At 38.3% G+C, this 19,178-nt stretch overlaps 1 protein-coding gene and 2 long non-coding RNA genes across 3 annotated transcripts in view; all 3 read right to left on the reverse strand.

The window, feature by feature from the left end:
• Positions 1–86: 86 nt before the first annotated feature.
• Positions 87–3,475, reverse strand: LOC127507218 (uncharacterized). Its single transcript, XR_007928285.1, has 3 exons — positions 2,485–3,475; positions 1,967–1,997; positions 87–1,822 (listed from the first exon to the last, which is right to left on the reverse strand). It is a non-coding gene; the product is annotated as an uncharacterized LOC127507218 (long non-coding RNA).
• A 509-nt stretch (positions 3,476–3,984) lies between these two features.
• LOC127507757 (uncharacterized) lies at positions 3,985–11,848 on the reverse strand. Its single transcript, XR_007928419.1, has 2 exons — positions 10,401–11,848; positions 3,985–7,085 (listed from the first exon to the last, which is right to left on the reverse strand). It is a non-coding gene; the product is annotated as an uncharacterized LOC127507757 (long non-coding RNA).
• A 1,594-nt stretch (positions 11,849–13,442) lies between these two features.
• The window catches only part of LOC127507355 (A disintegrin and metalloproteinase with thrombospondin motifs 20-like), an 84,251-nt gene continuing 78,515 nt past the window's right edge, over positions 13,443–19,178 (reverse strand). The window contains 7 exon segments of the mRNA XM_051884395.1: positions 13,443–15,455; positions 16,551–16,655; positions 17,253–17,344; positions 17,586–17,719; positions 17,964–18,153; positions 18,229–18,343; positions 18,424–18,621. Coding sequence (XP_051740355.1) covers positions 15,366–15,455; positions 16,551–16,655; positions 17,253–17,344; positions 17,586–17,719; positions 17,964–18,153; positions 18,229–18,343; positions 18,424–18,621 — 924 coding nt within the window. The 3' untranslated portion in view covers positions 13,443–15,365.

Genomic DNA, 19,178 nt, shown 5'->3' on the forward strand with positions numbered 1-19,178 from the left:
ATGATGTCAAAAGTTGAAATTGACTTAAAAAAATCAATTATGACAAGAAGTAGAAATTATGACTTAAAAAGTCAATTATGAGATAAAAAGTTGAAATTATGACGTAAAAAGTTGAAATTGGCTTAAAAAATCAATTATGACAAAAAGTTGAAATTCTGACTTAAAAAGTCAATTATGAGATGAGTCGTTATTGACATAAGTCATAATCATGACAGAAAGCCATAATTTCGACCTTTATTTCTGACATAATTTTGACTCATAATTACGACTCGGTATGTCATAGGTGTGCGGACGGGTGATCCGGCTTGTTTCCGTGACTCGCACCGGCTCCGGTTCCCCACAGGAAGACTCGCGGGTGGGTCTGGGCGCTGCTGCTGCTCTATAAAAAGAGAAGTCAGATCAGTTCCACCAAACAGATTTTATCTGGTGTCCTCGCCAAGCTATTTTCTACCGTCTCCTGAGGCGCATTCCTGAGGCAGAGCCGGGATAACTGTTCCCGATTAAAGCCAACACATAACTCCAATCAGCGGCACAGGAATAGCATCTCAGGCACGCAGTAAACAAAAGAGCATCTCCAGATCACAGCAAACTACTCCCTGCTGGAGAAAACACAACCTGAACCACATTAACACCGGACTGCTGGACTCAGCTGGTCTGAGCTGGTCTGAGCTGGTCTCCCACAATACAAAACAAACCAGGATAACCAGGATTAGCCTAACAAGCCATGGCTGGTTTAATTGGTTTTGATCAGCAGGTTAAAATAAACCAATAAAACAAATAAATAATAAAAAAATTAAGATAAATATAAATAATGTTTAATTTATAATAATAAATACAATTCAATAATAACAATAACAACAATAAAAACCAGAACTATTCGTCATATAATTGAAGTTCAATCTCTGTTCCATATTTACTCCATTAAATCAATCACAGCAGAGTTACCGCCCGCCGTCACTATCCGTCCGCATCTATTCACGTCTAATCAGCAAACGACAATCGAAATTAGCGAGTGAAATCAGGAGCTTGACCTCTGACCTCCCCTGATCCTCGCTGTCCTGGTATGAGTTACAGACAAGGTTACCGGAGGGTCACGGAGCCAGAGGGATGTGCGGATGTTCACAGATAAGACGACAGCGGACAGTGAGGCAGTGTTTGCTCTGGAGCGGGTGCAGAGGTCACGGGGTCACCCTCATTTCCCTCCAAAACACACAAAACCGCCTCAAAACTCATAAAACGGGATTGAGCCACTGTGATGATCTGATTTTACACTTGCATTTGTGTGTCAGTCGGTTATTATTGCAAAATAAATCTGGAGAAGTTTTACTGCATTATTTTGCAATAATGACCATCTGACTTACATTAAAGCATTACATTACAACATGATATCAGTTCAAAAGAGGAAAGTCAAGCACTAAAATAAAGCTATTCAAATGCCTGCAATGATAAAATAAAATAAAATATAATCAGACCATTGAAAGACTCCACTGATCAGACATAATCAAGCATTACTAACTAAGAGACATGTAAACCATCATGACCGTTTTCTGGGTGAACTGTCCCTTTAAGAAGGGAAATCCAGAACAGGGCTTCATTACAGATGTGATTTCTGGTAAACACAGCTGACGGTGGATTTGAACAAGCGGTTTGAATGTAAGCCTCCAAATGTCCCATAATAATCCCTGACCTTGGCTTCACCTGCGGCTGTGAACCGCTGGACCAATCCAGACCGTGTGGTTAGATCCTGCTCTATATTCAGCTCTCGGCACACATGGAGGATCTGAGAGGCTCTTCACACTGTTCACGATGAGACGAACTCCACCTAAAACAACACAGAACAGAACATTTTCATCTGCTAACAGGAGAATGTTAAGCTGCACTGTGTCATTTCTCTGGCACCAAACGGATCTGTGAAAGTGACGTCTGCCATTGGTCAGTCAAACAGATAGCCCCGCCCCAAACTCACGTCAGAAGTCAGAAGGTGACATGTCAGGCCGCTGAAACACATAAAATAATAAATTTAGGTCAAAAGTCAAATATAAGCCATTCAAGTGTTTGCATTAATGAAAAGTAATAAAATAAAATAAAATAAAATTAGGTAGAAAATAGAAAGTCAAGTGTAAGTCATACAAGTGCTTCCATTAATTCAATGCAAAACAATAAAATAAAGAAAAATATGCAATGCAAAGCAATAAAATGTAATAAAATAAAAGTTTTGTATTGCACTGCACACAATTTTTTTAAATAAAATAAATAAAATAAAATGATTACATTTAAAAGTAGAAAGTCAAGCACTAAGATGAAGCCATACAAGTGCTTGCATTAATTCAATGCAATGCAATAAAATAAAGTAAAATATGCAAAGCGATTAAATAAAAGTATTATGATCAGAAGAAAGTCAAGCAGTAAGATGAAGTCATTGAGAGCGTGTGGGAACGCAGTACTAATAACAGTCAGTGCTAATTTCTGGAATAATCAGATTACCGTTGCGTTCGCGGCCTTGAGCTGAACTCTGGATTCGGCCACACATTCAGTGATAACTCTCTCTCCATCTGTGTGATTTGATTTGGTGGGATCAGCAGAAGTTTAGCGAGTTCCCAAAGCTTTATTCTGGCTCTGGGCCTTTAACACGTCACAATCTGCAGCCTTTCCAGTGTTTGTCAAAGCGATGTGTATCTCTCACGCACAGAACGGACGGACGGGTTTCATACAGTCCAGGGATGTCATACACAGGGATTATGAGAGCAATGTGACACTACTTAAAATCATGAACGTTGGTGGCTGTCGCTGTGTGATTTTCTTTCAGTGTAACAGTTTTGAGTCTCAGGGGAGGCTCTTGAAACAGTGTATTATTACCACATTACTGATATGTGCTCCGTCAGTTTAAAGAGCACCATAAAAACACTTCAGAAACACATATAAACCCAGACTCCTCCTCGCCTGACACAGAGAAACTAGAGATTCTCTAACTTGTGTTCCCATGAGGACGCAGTGTTCACTAGAATCCTGTTGAACTGCTCAGACGAGTCTTGATCTTCTTCTCTTGGACACGTCCAGAGTCTAAACAGTTTTATGGTTCTTCTGTTATAGCCTTTAATAATAATTACCACAGAAATTCTGCCGCAATAAAATTTGCAATAAATTCTGGGGATTTTCGAGGCTTTTATGTTCCTCTGGATAAAAGAGGCGATGTAGGCAAAGTATTGGAAAGCTTCTGCATACCATTATCATAATATAAAAATGTATTTTTACGATCAAACATTCTTCTACATGGTACTGAAGGCAGTAAAGATCCATAACTGGACGAGTTCTTACGCCACAGTCACTTTCAAAGATATAAGATCTGCCAGAGAGAATCTCAGTGTTTCACCCCACAATTCATCTGGAAAAACTGATCTGAACTCAACAATTACACTTGATGCAAAAAAAAAAAAAAAAAAAAACTTTATATAATAAAATAAAATATAAAATAGGGAAATCTGAGTCTCACAACAACTCCTCAAAATTACTTAAATCAAAGTAAAACAATTATATAAAATAAAGTAAAACATGCAATGCAATTCAATGCAGTCCAAAAATAATAAAATAAAATAAAAATACTTAAATCAAAGTAATTTTTTTAAAAAATGCAATAAAAAATAAAATCAAATAAAAACATGAAAATTTGAGTCTCACAACTACTCTTCAAAATTATTTAAATCAAAGTAAAATATTATTTAAAATGAAAATATATATATATATATATATATATACAATGCAATAAAAAATTTAATTAAATTAAAAATAAAATAATTTGAGTCTCACATCAACTCAAACAGAATTTGTTTGTTCACTAAATACAAAACTCAATAAATCTTTGTCTAGGCATAGATTTCTTTTCAACAAGAATTCAATTCATAAATGTACTAAGTGTGTGAACATCATCACACAACAAAAAACTAACAGTGATGACAAAAACAGAATTTAAAGCACTAAAACAATAACAACAGCTGCATCATTTATTCATGCTGCAATGCATGCTGGGAACTTGTAAGTCAGTAACATTGTTCGCTATATAAAATCATCCAGATGATGACTAGTTGGGGAAATTGATGGTCTGAAAATTACTTTTATGTAAATTCAAAATAACTCACATTTTTATATGAAAAACACACCAATGACATAAAAAAATCTTCTGTATATACAGTATTAAAAATAAAGATTATTTATTGGCATTGATGGTTCCATGAAGAACCTTTAACATCCACTGAACCTTTTTGTTGCACAAAAGTGAAGAAAGGCTCTTAGATGATTAAAATCTTCTTCACACTGAGAAAAAAAAAAAAGGTTCTTAAGGACTGATCACTGAAAGGTTCTTTGGGGGACAAGAAATGTTTCTTCTGCTCCAAAAACCCTCTTTTGAAAGCTTTATTTTTAAGTGTATTTTAAACGCTCCAGCAGTTTCAAACTGGCCGAACCTTGTTCTGTTTCCTCCCCGTCTGTAATTTGTGCTCATTAAAGTCTCTCAATGAGACGCTCCGAGCGACTACAAAGAGCAAAACTATCCGTGGAATGAACCGTTTCTCCTCTAACCCAGTTAGTGTTGACGGGGTGAGAGTGAATCATGTGTGCTGATAGAGGAGCAGAGTGTGAATCTAAATTCACCTTGAAATCAAAATTCACACTTGCTTTTAATGCAAAATTGTAGCATTTATTATAAATTATTTATAGATGCACATCATTGTCTTTTCAAATTCATGTCTCGTAATCTTGAATCAGAATATCTTCTCCTCCCTCTTGCAGCATCTCTTCTCTTCTCTGATGACGAGGGCGGGGCATCCTGTCAATCACATGAGATCCACCAATAGCAAACCACAACATCCAATCAATTCCCCACAGACAAAATCAAGCCCCGCCCTACATTTGTTCTTGTTTGAGAAGCGTTTTACTCAGATATACGGCACAATAGAGAAGAAAAGACCAGCTCAACTTCACTTTCATGACTACTTTAAAGCTGATTGTGTTTTTGTGCCTCTAGTGGCGCTGATGCACGAAGATTGACTGGTAATTACAATCGCAAACATCTTAAACCAAGAATAACATTCATTTTAAATGACTTTCCTCCAACATTTACAAAGAGTTCAGCTGGTGTTGTTATATATCCGTCACAGGTTTTATCTTTAATGAGATTAAACTCTGGATTTGACTCCTGCGCTCCTGCCAAGCACATTTCCATATTTCTGTATTTCATGGGAAGAACATCATTTGTTCCTTAATCTGAGATCTTTCATCTAATGCACAATAAAGCAACAGAAAACTTTCCATTTCAACGCAAAGACTCATTCTGTCCTAAAAAGGCTCCCTTGTCAAATCCTAGAAGCTTACTCTTAACACTGATGTGATGTTATACACAAAAGGAAGATATTTTTAGAAGTCGTCATGGAGAATTGATGTTTGCAGCATCAGAGCCCAAAGAAATAATATTTGCTCAGTGTAAAGACAAATAAATGAACCCAATGTCAATTCATCTCGCCTCTTTAAACTCCCAAACACTCCCTACGACACAAAACCATCATAAAACACCAGATAACACTCATGTGATCACTCACTCATGACTTCTGGAAATATTTCAAAAACGAGAACATGTGCTGAAAAAAATAAATAAATAAATGTGTGTGTGTTAAATTACGATTCCTGTTTAATGCACTGCTCCAGTATTTTCCTTTCCCTGAGAAACTTACTCAGAGAGTACTGCAGAAAAATGGGAAAGATGGGAAAATAAGGAATACAAACAGGAGAATCTGTGGCTGTTCATCTAATAACGGTGTTTGTTGTTATTCTGAGTGTTTGGCAGCGGCGCTCGTGAAAACATGAGCGTGAAGTTTGTTTCAGAGCTCATCTGGAAAATATTACGAGAGCACGAGTCTGAAGCCAAGAGTCACAGAGCGGCGGAGAGCGACACACGTCAGTCCTGAACTTCAGCAGGATCTGAGCTGTTCTGATGATTTTTGGGTCAGTGTTACTGTGACGCTTCAGGACGAACGGATCAGACGGATCTCTGAGACTGACCATCAGACAGCAGATGGGCTTCAGCATGCGGTCACAAACAAATCCCAACGTGTTTGATGAGGGATGAGATCTGAAACTCAATTTCTGCCATGAAATCAGTATGATCTGTTTATATACATATATGTCTCGCATGGACACACGACATTATTCAAGCTCAGGAAACCAGGGTGGGAAAAACAACTGAAACAGACGAGTGTTATTTCCTGAGGTTCACAGCGAGAGACAAAGACACACACACACACACAGTGATTTTCTCCACTTCTAAATGGATTTTCTACTGATGCCACAAAGGCCACATGAGCAGAGAAAAATATTAAGCAATAATACAGTATAATAAAACAATTTTAAAGATGCAACCAAATCCTGATGGATTCTGTTTACCTTAGAAAAATATGTACCATTATGGTTATTAAGATAAAAGCAAACAAGACATTAATGAACCTAAACGTGAGATTTGAGAGCTTCAGCAGATTACCAGTGAAGATGATTAACACATGAAATTACCGTCTGTTTAAAGTGTCACATGACTTCAGAAGACCTGGAATATAAAACACAAGTCATATGGACTACAGTTATGATACTTTTGTGATGCTCGTGGTCACTATGAACTGTCTTGTCTTCGTTCTTATTTTGTGAAAAAACGGACAGATAGTTTTATTGATAATACTCAACTCAGCATCATCTAATTGGGTAATATTATAAAATATATTTTTGCAAATCAGCAAAAAAAAAAAAAAATGCAGGTTTTATGTGGCACAATCTGCTCTGGCTCTGATTCAGCAGGGTCTGATGTGAAACTGATGTGTCAGCAGTATTTAGGGCTCTACAAACTCCTGACACATCAGTTTCACATCAGACGTTTACAGACGCTCAGCGGAGCTTCCGTCTCACGCACCGGAATGATGACATCACCGGCCGGTAGATCAGGGAACCCCTGACAACAGCGGGTCACACCAGCGACAGAACGGAGGCCAGGGATTAAACTCTCCATCTGCGGGATCACTGGAGCAGCACGCCATCAGGGCAGCGTGCCCGACCTGCAGGGTTACAAATGACATGCTTTATTAATGTTTTTACTGTAAGGTCTGTGCTCTCATTCACATGTATGTGCTTGGTTGACATGAAATTTGGGCATTTGGGCATGCTATACTACAAGTAAAACAGTTCTAACAGCATTTACTAATTCTTTTATCATCATATTGCAGGCAGATTTCATCAGCTCATATTAATAGAGAAAAATATATTAATCTATAACCCCATAACCCTGAAAAGTATATTAATCTGTAAGAAAAAAAAATTATATTGAAAGTTAAAAGTTTGTTAAATAAGTTATTTGAAAGTTCAAAAGTTCTAGATTTCATAACGTTCGAAAATTTAAACATTCAAAACAATGTTTGAAAATTTAAAAATTCTAAAGTTCTAAATTTCAAAACGTTTCAAAGTTTAAAAGTTCAAAAGGCCTAAATTTCATAATGTTTGAAAATATGAAAGTTCAAAAAAATTCTACATTTTGAAATGTTTGAAAGTTCAAAACAATGTTTGAAAATTTGAAAGTTAAAATAATACATTTAAAATGGTTTGAAAGTTCAAAAGGTCAAAAAGTCCAAACAACACTTGAAAGTTTAAAAGTTCTACATTTCATAACGTTTAAAAATGTGAATGTTCAAAACAGTGTTTGAAAATGTGAAAAGCTCAAAAGAACACCTCCATTCAAAAGATAGTTAGAAAAAATTTAAAAGAAAGAAAGTTTGAAAATAAAAATGACATGGGACCTAAAATAAAGTCCTCTCAAATGTTGATATTAATATAATCAAACATTCAAGCACATGTCCATAAGTATTTGTAAAAAGGTTTGTTGCTGTCGTGTTAATAGTGAAGAAAGCTAGCATGCAAGCGGTCCTAATGCCCTTTAATCTGTGGCACGGCTGGCATGAAGAGGGCAGCAGGTGGCACTAATGTGGCCTGGCGTTGAAAGTCTTTCACACACTCTCTGACCCCGCTGCGTCTCTTTGACCGTGAAAAGAGCCATGCGGTCAGTAAACGAGCCCTGAGCCCAGTGTCTGATCGGAGAAACAATCTGTCCACTACATTCACACGGCATTTTTTTTCCAAGCATAATTTGTCAACATCTAATTTGCTCACTGTTTCTGGATGCAGATTTCACTGCTCATCTGTATCTTACTGCTAAAATGATGTGTTCAGTCGGAAGTGCTTCAGGCGAAAACAACGAAACAGCTGCTCTCCAATCACAACATCAAAACTAACACTATTGTTCACAGGCCTCATGGACTGTTTATATGGACTTTAAGACAAAGATTCACATCAGCCTCAGCTGTTCTCTTCCTCACATGAGCTCTGTTATTTGATTTGGCCCGTTTTATGCTCACTTTGATCTGATTCAAGTATTTCTTTGACTTTATATGTTAGAAAAATCACAGTTTCCACAAAAAATAAATACGATTACATTGCATTACTATTACTAGTGTTCATTTTGAGGGTTACTGATGTGTTCACACCTATAAAACTAGACTAAGGGGACTCTTTTCATGCCAGACAGCCATTCAAAAACCCTATAAACACCTAGATCACCATAGCAAATCAACTGCATTGCAACTCCCTAGCAACCACCCAAAAACCATAGTAAACACCTAGAACATCATAGCAATGCAACTGCATAATTCCCTATAGCAACCACTAAAAATACCCCAGTGAACACCTAACACCATAGTAACTGCATAGCAACTCCCTAGCAACCACCCAAAAATACTCTAGTGAACACCTAGAACACCATAGTAACTGCATAGCAACTCCCTAGCAACCACCCAAAATACCCTAGTGAACAAATAGAACACCATAGTAACTGCATAGCAACTCCCTAGCAACCACCCAAAATACCCTAGTAACCATCTAGAACATCATAGCAATGCAACTGCATAACTCCCTATAGCAACCACTCAAAATACCCAAGTGACCACTTAGAACACCATAGTAACTGCATAGTAACTCCATAGCAACCACCCAAAATACCCTAGTGAACACCTAGAACACTATAGTAACTGCACAGCAACTCCCTAGCAACCACCCAAAATACCCTAGTAACCACCTAGAACATCATAGCAATGCAACTGCATAACTCCCTATAGCAACCACCCATAATACCCTAGTGAATACATAGAACACCATAGTAACTGCATAGCAACTCCATAGCAACCACCCAAAATACCCTAGTGAACACCTAGAACACCATATTAACTGCATAGCAACTCCCTAACAACCACCCAAAATACCCTAGTAACCACCTAGAACATCATAGCAATGCAACTGCATAACTCCCTATAGCAACCACCCAAAATACCCAAGTGACCACTTAGAACACCATATTAACTGCATAGCAACTCCCTAGCAACCACCCAAAATACCCTAGTGACCACCTAGAACATCATAGCAATGCATCTGCATACTCCCTATAGCAACCACCCAAAATACCCAAGTGACCACACAGAACACCATAGTAACTGCATAGCAACCCCCTAGTAACTGCATAGCAACTCCCTAGCAACCACCCAAAATACCCTAGTAACCATCTAGAACATCATAGCAATGCAACTGCATAACTCCCTATAGCAACCACTCAAAATACCCAAGTGACCACTTAGAACACCATAGTAACTGCATAGTAACTCCATAGCAACCACCCAAAATACCCTAGTGAACACCTAGAACACTATAGTAACTGCACAGCAACTCCCTAGCAACCACCCAAAATACCCTAGTAACCACCTAGAACATCATAGCAATGCAACTGCATAACTCCCTATAGCAACCACCCATAATACCCTAGTGAATACATAGAACACCATAGTAACTGCATAGCAACTCCATAGCAACCACCCAAAATACCCTAGTGAACACCTAGAACACCATATTAACTGCATAGCAACTCCCTAACAACCACCCAAAATACCCTAGTAACCACCTAGAACATCATAGCAATGCAACTGCATAACTCCCTATAGCAACCACCCAAAATACCCAAGTGACCACTTAGAACACCATATTAACTGCATAGCAACTCCCTAGCAACCACCCAAAATACCCTAGTAACCACCTAGAACATCATAGCAATGCAACTGCATAACTCCCTATAGCAACCACCCAAAATACCCAAGTGACCACACAGAACACCATAGTAACTGCATAGCAACCCCCTAGCAACCACCCAAAATACCCAAGTGACCACACAGAACACCATAGCAACCACCCAAAATACCCAAGTGACCACACAGAACACCATAGTAACTGCATAGCAACCCCCTAGCCACCACCCAAAATACACTATAGCAACCACTCACATTTCCTTAATAACCTGAAGATCAGATTTCTGAAGGTCCAGTCGAGGTCTTGGTCTGGATTCCTCGAGCGTCAGCATTCTTCCTCCTGCTAGTGGATATTAGAGAGAGAAATGGATTAGCGGAGGCGAGCTCCGGGCAGCAGTTAATCCACACATGAAAGTGCCCGATGTTCCCGTCTAACGCTGTGTGACAGCAGTATAATAGAGCCCCATCGTGCTGAAACTAAACAAATCCGTGTCGTCTCTGCTCTGAATCCAGCCGTAGGTTGAGGGATGTGTGGGTGAAGCTCCTCTGCACCAAAACCACCTATTTGTCTTGAAAAGCGAAGGATTTGTACATCCTTATCAAAACTCCTGAGGTTAAATATGTTCTGTGTGAGCAGGAGGAATGTGCAGATGAGAGTCGAACGCTCGCCGCTCTGGACGATATATGATGCTTTTAAGATGGAGGATCCGTTCAGAGTGTTTAAAGCTGGCACAGGTCTGGACGTGTGTTAGATATGTTCTCCAGCTCCGTGTTTAGCACAGTTCAGATAAATTATCCAGGCCGAGTAAATATTCCTGCTCAGGTTTATGTCTTATGTACATTAATGCACATGTGCCCATTCGTCTGTCAGATCTGAGAACGGCGAGTTTAAAACATCAGGATACATTATGCCAGTGAGCTTTTGTTTTGTCTGAAAACTAGTCGGAGTTTAAGCGGCAAGCGTTAAACCGAAGTGCTACAAAAGTTTGGAAACATGCTTTGCAATGAAAAGTGTCAACACAAATATGAAAACATCTTGTTAAATTACTTCAGTACAAAGAAAGCCGTGTTCTGATTGGTCTGTTGTGTTCTAACCTCAACTGTCAATCAATCAGCGATGCTGTAAAGCTGTGTTGAGTTCACTGAAGTCAAAACTTTATGTTAGATGTGATTAATCAATTTGAAAGCACTAGTAAACATACATTCTACACAGGGCAGCGTGTGATGCTCCGCCTCCTCATTTACATACATTTACATACAGCTACAGTTTGAGAAGATCAGGTGTTCAACACGAAGTTAACCGCGATAAAACAATTCTGAGTTGTTTGTATTATCTGTGTCTGACTTCCACAGATGTTCTGATCCTCGGACACCTCTGAGCGTCCGACACGACTCCATGAGGAAGAATGCATGTAAGAGGCTTTGATACCGTATCATGTGCTCAGGAAATTAAAATCAGAGGAAGGAGGGACGGACCGAATCAATGCGTCGGCCTTATCGACAGTGAGCTGAACAAATATTCCCATAATTCAATTTGAGTCGGTCCACAGCTGTTTGGAGAGGGAGAATCTGGCCCGTGAAAACAACAGAGGTTAATAAAACAAAGTTACGGAGGAGACAGAAGTCTGATCTTCAAACTAAGCAAAAATAGACGAGAGCAAGAAACTTCTGTTTATTTTATATGAAGCACATTATAATGACACACAAACCCTTTCTTTGTACCAGTTTAGGAGTGTGTCACGTTTGCTGCTGCTCTCATGCATGAACTCGTCGCTCTCCACTCTGCATTCCCATCATCCTTTGCTGTCCAGGTGCAAAATCTGAAGGTACTAATTTGGCCTGCTGACCCAAAATTCCAGGTGAAAGTCCCATCAGCCCCTGCTGCTCCTGCATGTGATGACAGGGAGAAATACATAAACATGGACATAATTTCACTCACAATAACAACAATTCCAGCATTAATGGCTCTTAAAAGCTCAAAATTGACTTATTTTCCCCATCTGTGGTCTTTGAGTTCCTCTGGTGCTTTAGTGATTTAACTTTGTTGTGTCTCGATTCACCGCACACGTCCAGTGTAGAAACCGTGCTTTGACCATCTGTATCAAACACTCCAGCGATGGCTGTGAAAGCTTTTGAAGATCATTATGATAGTTTGGATCTTTTGTGTGAGTTTGAAGGCCGTTTGTTGAGCGCTGAGAGTTGTGGTACATCAGGGTGAAGATGAGGGAAGAAAAAAGCTGTTGCTTTGGCTAGAGGACGATTATCTGAAAAGAAACACCAGCACATTAATCCCATCATGCCTGTGTGGTCTCAGCGTCTCATCATGTCTACTGGGAAATAAGACCAAAATACTGAGGAAGAACATAATTTTTTTTTTTTTTTGCAGTTTTGAAAAGGTTGAAATTAAAAAAAAAAAACTTTTTAACATTAAAAAAAAATCATTTAAAAAAAAACATTTAATAGATAGTCCCGCCCCCATACTCACGTGATTGGTTGATTCCGACTGGCCGCCAAAACAAACGGTTTTATTTGAAAGCGTCAGTCAATCTACCTGAGCACTACTCATTAACTATTTGTACAGAACATACATTAATTTTATTGAAATATCTCGAGGCTTCTTGGGTATTAAAATATTGTGTATGTAAAGAAAATAAACTTGTGACTAACAGCAGCTGCTGACATGAAGAACTTGTGCCTGTCGGAGCGAGCTCGACTCCAGACGTGAGTTTTCCCGCGCGTGATTGATGACGCTTCACCTTTACGGTTACGGATCGCGGCAAACAGCCGTAAATTATTTCCATATGTACCGCGAGGCTCAGCACCAGAGTCTGGACATGTTCTCATGTTTTGTGCTGCTGACATTCATTCACTCCCTCTCTCTGGAGAAAAATGAATTCAAAAAATGAAAATGAACACATTATCATGTGACTTGAAGAGCGCGCGGTTTATTACAGCAACACCGACCTCTGCTGGCCGCTGGCGTTACTGCATGAGAACTTAATATCAAAATAGACTTAAAATTCTTGTTTCATTTTGTTGAATTATAGACGTAATAAAAGTATAAAGTGTCCATATACTCACAGAAGACCTCTGTTATGTTGGTTTCTCATCAAATGTAGTACCTACTCCAATGATTTTGGATGCAAAAAGTGATTTTTACCTTTGCTGGTTAACATCTGTAGACACTGAAAAGGTGAACATAAACACTGAGAAAAGGCAGATTATATTGCCAAATTACATTTTTCATACTTTTAGGTACAATCTTATGCAACAATTTTCCAATAAAAACATCCAAACCAACCAGAATGAACACATTTCCTTTTATTATGACGATCAGCATTAGTACAGTGCTGTAAATCCATTACATCAATACAATCTCAATTACATTTTTACTGTAGCACCAAAGATGATGATTTCATTATAAAAACACTGGATACTGTATTAAACTCTTTGGGCAACAAGTGGAAAACAAGCCTCGTTTTTCATTCCACCGAGATGCAAAACGTCTGATGTTCACACTTCAAGTATGAATATTAAAAATACACATTTCACAAAGCTGAACTGTTAATATACAGGTGTAAATGTCCACACGACTCTTGGCACATAGTGCATCATATATAGTCCTTTAATTTCTGATACAGACCTTATATAGTTCAGTTGTCTATCAACACAATGATAGTCAAAGGTTCATTAGCTGCTCGTAGATGATCCGTTTTACTGTAGGTTAACCTAAAACAGGCTCAATAAGCTTCAAACTCAATATCCTTCAAGTTATATATAATCATACATTAAGCGTAATCAAGCAGACTTTGGTTGAAAGCGGAAAGTCTCTTCAAGAAACATCTGATTAGTTCAAATTATTTACTCTACTGCTACTAAGCATATAATATATTTACATACAGTAAAGGACCATTAGTGAAGCGTCCAGGTTAAAATATGTCTAAAACTAACCATCCTGCCGGTGGTTAAAAGTCGTTTCAGTAGTAAAATCAGCACCATTACACTGTAAACCTCTTGTTAATGACAAAAGAAAATGATCAATATTTATAATTCGATTTCCTGTCATAAGAATATGACATATGTACATTTAATTACAGAATAAATATTGTCAAACATAAATAATGTACAAACACATGATTATGAGAGGTAGGGTTATGCCATTTTAATTTGATCTACTTTAATCTTCCCTTCTAATAAAACTGGAGTGATGCTCATCTGAACAAAGTACTTAATCTAGTCCGTTTAAATCCATTTTATGTGTCAAATAATTGAATTTTGTGACATGATATCTGTTTTACAGTTTAGCTGGTCTCTTAACTTGTCAACTAGTCAGTCGACTAGCCCAGCGAACCACCTAAGGCTGGTTTTATTTCTGTACAAATTTTAATTATTGCTTCATATTGTTCTGTTTTTAATCAGATTAGTAACCGTATAAAAAGCAAAAGCACATGCTTGATCAAACTGCGTTTAGCACCGTAAATGATGTCAGTATAATATTAAATATTATTAAAAACTATCATATATTAACCAGACTAGTTTGCAAGGACAATTGTTTACATTTTCAGACATTTTACATTAAAGACAATCGTCAAGATAAAGAGATTTCAGTAGCGCTAGTCTGCAGTGTTTTCTGTCCTTTTCTAGATTGTCATGACCAATCATAAACATTCAAATACACAAAACATTCAATTATTTATGTTTTCATATCAAGCTGTTTGCTGTCGTCAGGGTCTTTTGCGCTTAAACATCTAAAACTCGTTAACGGTGTGTTTTTTACATGCAGTATTTCATGTCCATCTGGACAAACAGCAGATATTCTGCATTATGAAATATTTTGAAACCGTTAAATAAATCCCTTTACGCCAAAACACTGCCCAAACGAAGGATTTGACCGTTTGCTACAACTAAAAATAAAAATACACCCTCATACACTGTTGTTGCAACCAAATGATCACAATTTCTTTTGGTTCAACGGGATCTTGACTGACCAGACCAATCATGCAACAACTCTTCCAATAAAAAACAAATCCATTCTGCTTCCTGATTCTTGGAGAGACTCACTTATTTGGTTCTCGTTACTTTCGTTAAGAGAAAGTGCAGAAGCGGGATGTCGAAAAGGTTTCTGATGGCTTACCGTAGCTGCCAGGCGTTAAAGAGAGACACAAATCAGACGCAGTGAGACTTTCTGAAGCGTTCTGTTCAGAGTCATGGACGTTTTTCTTACTGGATTTTGACAAAAAGGCCCGTATGAGGGTGAGGAAGACACTTCCCACAGAAACCGCCACAGCGGCCGTAGATTCTGGTGCCGTCCTTCGCAAGATGAGGGAAAGAAACAATAAAATAAAGATTATTAAATCAATGTGTACAGTAATAATAAAAATAGCAGCAAGCAGCAATTACGGGGCCAAGCACAAAAAGGCACGATGATTATGCAAGCATGGCTGGGAGCTTCAGAGCAACTGCAACAACGAGTAACTAAAGACATTTTTATATGATTTATTCAAAATGGCTAAAAAAAAAAATCACAAATGCAGTCACTTGTAATATTATTAAATTGCGTATCACTTTTGGCCAATAGGTGGCGCCGTGATCAAACTGATGATGTGACTCAGCTTGGCACCATGCCATCAGATTTGTTTATGCATTGGTTTAATCAATCAAAAACTTTTAATAACCTTTTGGCAGCATGGTCTGAAGATGATCTGAGCTGAATTTGTTGAAAATCGTTTCATACAGCATATTACAATAAAATTTGAAATGCCTGATATGGGAAAATTGGATCTGAATCAAAAGAGAGTTTTATGATTTTTGTGCAAACTGTCAAGTTACAGGCAATAAAGCCATTTTTCATTTCTCCTGACCAGTAGGTGGCGCTGTGCTGAAACGCCGCATGTAGCCTCAGGTCATGCTTGTGATGACATGTACCAATATTCATCTCAGTACGCTAAAGCGTTGACGTGCTCCTCATTGAGTTCGTTTGTGTGTTATTCGAGAACGGATAGGTTTATCAAAAAACATTTAATATCATTTTGCCAGCATGATCTGATGATGATCTGAGCCAATTTTGGTTAAAATCGGACAAACCGTCTGAAAGAATGTTGTTTCTAGCCCTTACAGTTCAAAAGTTATTAGCACAAACATGAGTGCAACTTCAGACAGTTGGTGGCGCTAGAGGGATTGAGTTAGAGACTCTAAATTTGCTGTGGTTAATGTTTGGATTGTCCTCTATCTGTGTGCCAAATTTCATCATTTTCCCACCAGCGTTTCTATGGGCTGCCATAGACTCAAGAGAGGAAGAAGAAGGAGGAGGAGGAAGAATAATAATAAGAACACTAACAATAACAAACGGTGTCTATGAACCTTCTGTGCTTGACCCAAAATATTAATGGCAGGAGGCGTCCTCACCTCTGAGCGGTGAACTTTGAGCGTGACGTAGTTGCCTTGAGAAACCCATTTAGTGGATTCTGCGACCTTCAGTCCAGTTCCACTGAGATTTATACTAAACTGACCCTAACCAATCAGAGAAGGAGAGACAATCAAAACAAACCTGGAACTCTGTATTCACAGACCATTTCACTTCCGTAATGTGACATACACTACCGTTCAATTTAAAAATAATTAATGAATGAATGCTTTCCAACTAAAACCAGCTGGTTTAAGATGGTCAAGAGGCCCTCTAAAACCAGCCTGCTAAACCAGCTATGATCTCAGTTTACACAAAAATATGAAGCAGCACAACTGTTTTCAACATTGATAATAATCATAAATGTTTCTTGATCATCAAATCATCATATCAGAATGATTTCTGAAGGATCATGTGACACTGAAGACTGGAGTAATGATGCTGAAAATCCAGCTTTGATCACAGGAATAAATTACATTTTACTATATATTCACATAGAAAACAGCTACTTTAAATTGTAAAAAATATTTCATAATTTTTGATTAATCAATGTATCTTTGATTAAATAAATGCAGCTTTGGTGAGCAGAAGAGACAAAAAAAATTAAAAATCATACTTTCGAACATTAGTGTACATCCACACATTAGCTCTTGATTTCTGATTTGTCTGAACATCTAGCGGTCTCGGTCGTGTAATGACGGTACCTGAGGACATTTAGCGGCGCTGTAACAGTCTCCTGCGGACGCAAACGGGACGGAGCGACCAAACAGAGTCTGACTGAACTTCACATCAGTCGCTGAAACACAATTAAACACAATCAGATGAAATTCAACATGTTGTTTACTATCACTTTACATTAAGGTTTCATTTGTTAACAATGAACAACAGCATTTATTCATCTTAATGTTCATTTCCACATGTATTAGTTAATATTAGTTAATGCGCTGCAAACTAACAGAAACAAGTGTATTTATATCAACTAACATTAGCACAGATTCATAATGCTGCATATTTTTTAATCAATGTTGAGGACTCACTGATGATTCGCATCGTGGAAAGATCGAGCCGCACCCGCTGGAAGACGGTGTAACCGGCCGCGGCGTAATCGTTCCGGCACGCACAGTCCTGCCGCCGACTGCCGTTATACGGACATTCAAAGGGGTTCTGGAGCCTGGAAATAAATGTGGGATGATGTGAGTTTCCCATGTATGAATTAATTATAATTATAAAAGTAATAAATCAAAATTAATTTATTAATTCGTTTATTATAATTATTTCAAAAACCGTAATGATTCCAAACTTTTGACTGATAGTGTACAGTATATTTATACACTAAAAGTTTCATTAAAAGGAGTGTTTGACTCAGTATTGGTGTGTATTTTGTGCTTCCATCATCAGTTCTCCGGTGTGTTCACCTGTATCCGTACACCTCAGAGTAGTTCTCCGTCTGTCCGCTGCGCAGCGTCACGTACTCTCTGGGGAAACCGCTCTGCATCTCGGCACAGTAAACGCGGAGGATCTTGGAGCGGACTCTGATGTGATGTTCTCCGTCTGTCCTGACGCCTCCCTTCATCTGCAGCTGCCGGCAGCTGGTGTGGAGCTCACCTGATCAGGAAACACACACATGAGCTCAACGTGTCGGCGCGCGCGTGAAGCCTGTCGGCTCTGGCTCACACTCACAGTCCGTCTGTCTGCAGGTGGCGCTAGACTCCGGCCGGCTGGACGGCGAGCAGGTCTCAGACGGGGGACACTCCACCGTCCTCTGCATGACTCCAGCGCCGCACGTCTGAGAGCACTGAAGGAGCAGAGCACAGAACAATCCAGTCAGCCCATCATTACAGAGAGAACAGACGCTTGTCACACAATCACACGCACCTCGCTCCACGGACCCACGCTCCAGGCCGCAGGAGACGGGCAGGCGGAGAGTCGGCAGGGCCTGCTGTCGGCCGGCGGGCGCTCGCTGCATTCGGAGGGCGACGCCGTGTGAGAATACGACTGCAGCTGCAGGTCAGAGGTCACGGCAGAGCAACGAACCGCCCGCCGCTGGAGTCCAGAACCACAGCTCACCGAACACTGAACACACCAATCACCTCATGAGTTCATATTCCTCATCTAAAGCTTCTGAACATGACAACTGGAGACAATTATAATACGTACATGTGTGAATGTTTTACTTATTTATGTGAATTGGAGCATCATCATTTTATTTCTTTACTTTACATATATTATATAAATTTATATATATATTAATAGGAATTTGAACAGCAAGTGAAGCTATTTATTTATCGGAGACACGTGAAAAAAATTCATTATTGTAACAAATATTTATTTATTATTATTTATTTATTATTTATTATTATTTATTATTATTTATTATTATTTATTTATTAATATTTTGTATTTATTTATTTATTTATTGAAGGCACATGTGAAGAAATTTCATTATTTTAATAAATATTTATTTATATATTATTTATTTATATTTTATGTGAATTGGTACAAGTAAATTAATTCATTTATGAATTTATTTATTTATTATTTTTATATGAATCTGAACAGCAAGTGAAGGAATTTTCATTTTTTTATTATAAAGTGAAGACATTTTGTTATTTTAACATTTATTTATTATT

The sequence above is a fragment of the Ctenopharyngodon idella genome, chromosome 24 (assembly GCF_019924925.1).
Source record: "Ctenopharyngodon idella isolate HZGC_01 chromosome 24, HZGC01, whole genome shotgun sequence".
Classification (NCBI taxonomy): domain Eukaryota; kingdom Metazoa; phylum Chordata; class Actinopteri; order Cypriniformes; family Xenocyprididae; genus Ctenopharyngodon; species Ctenopharyngodon idella.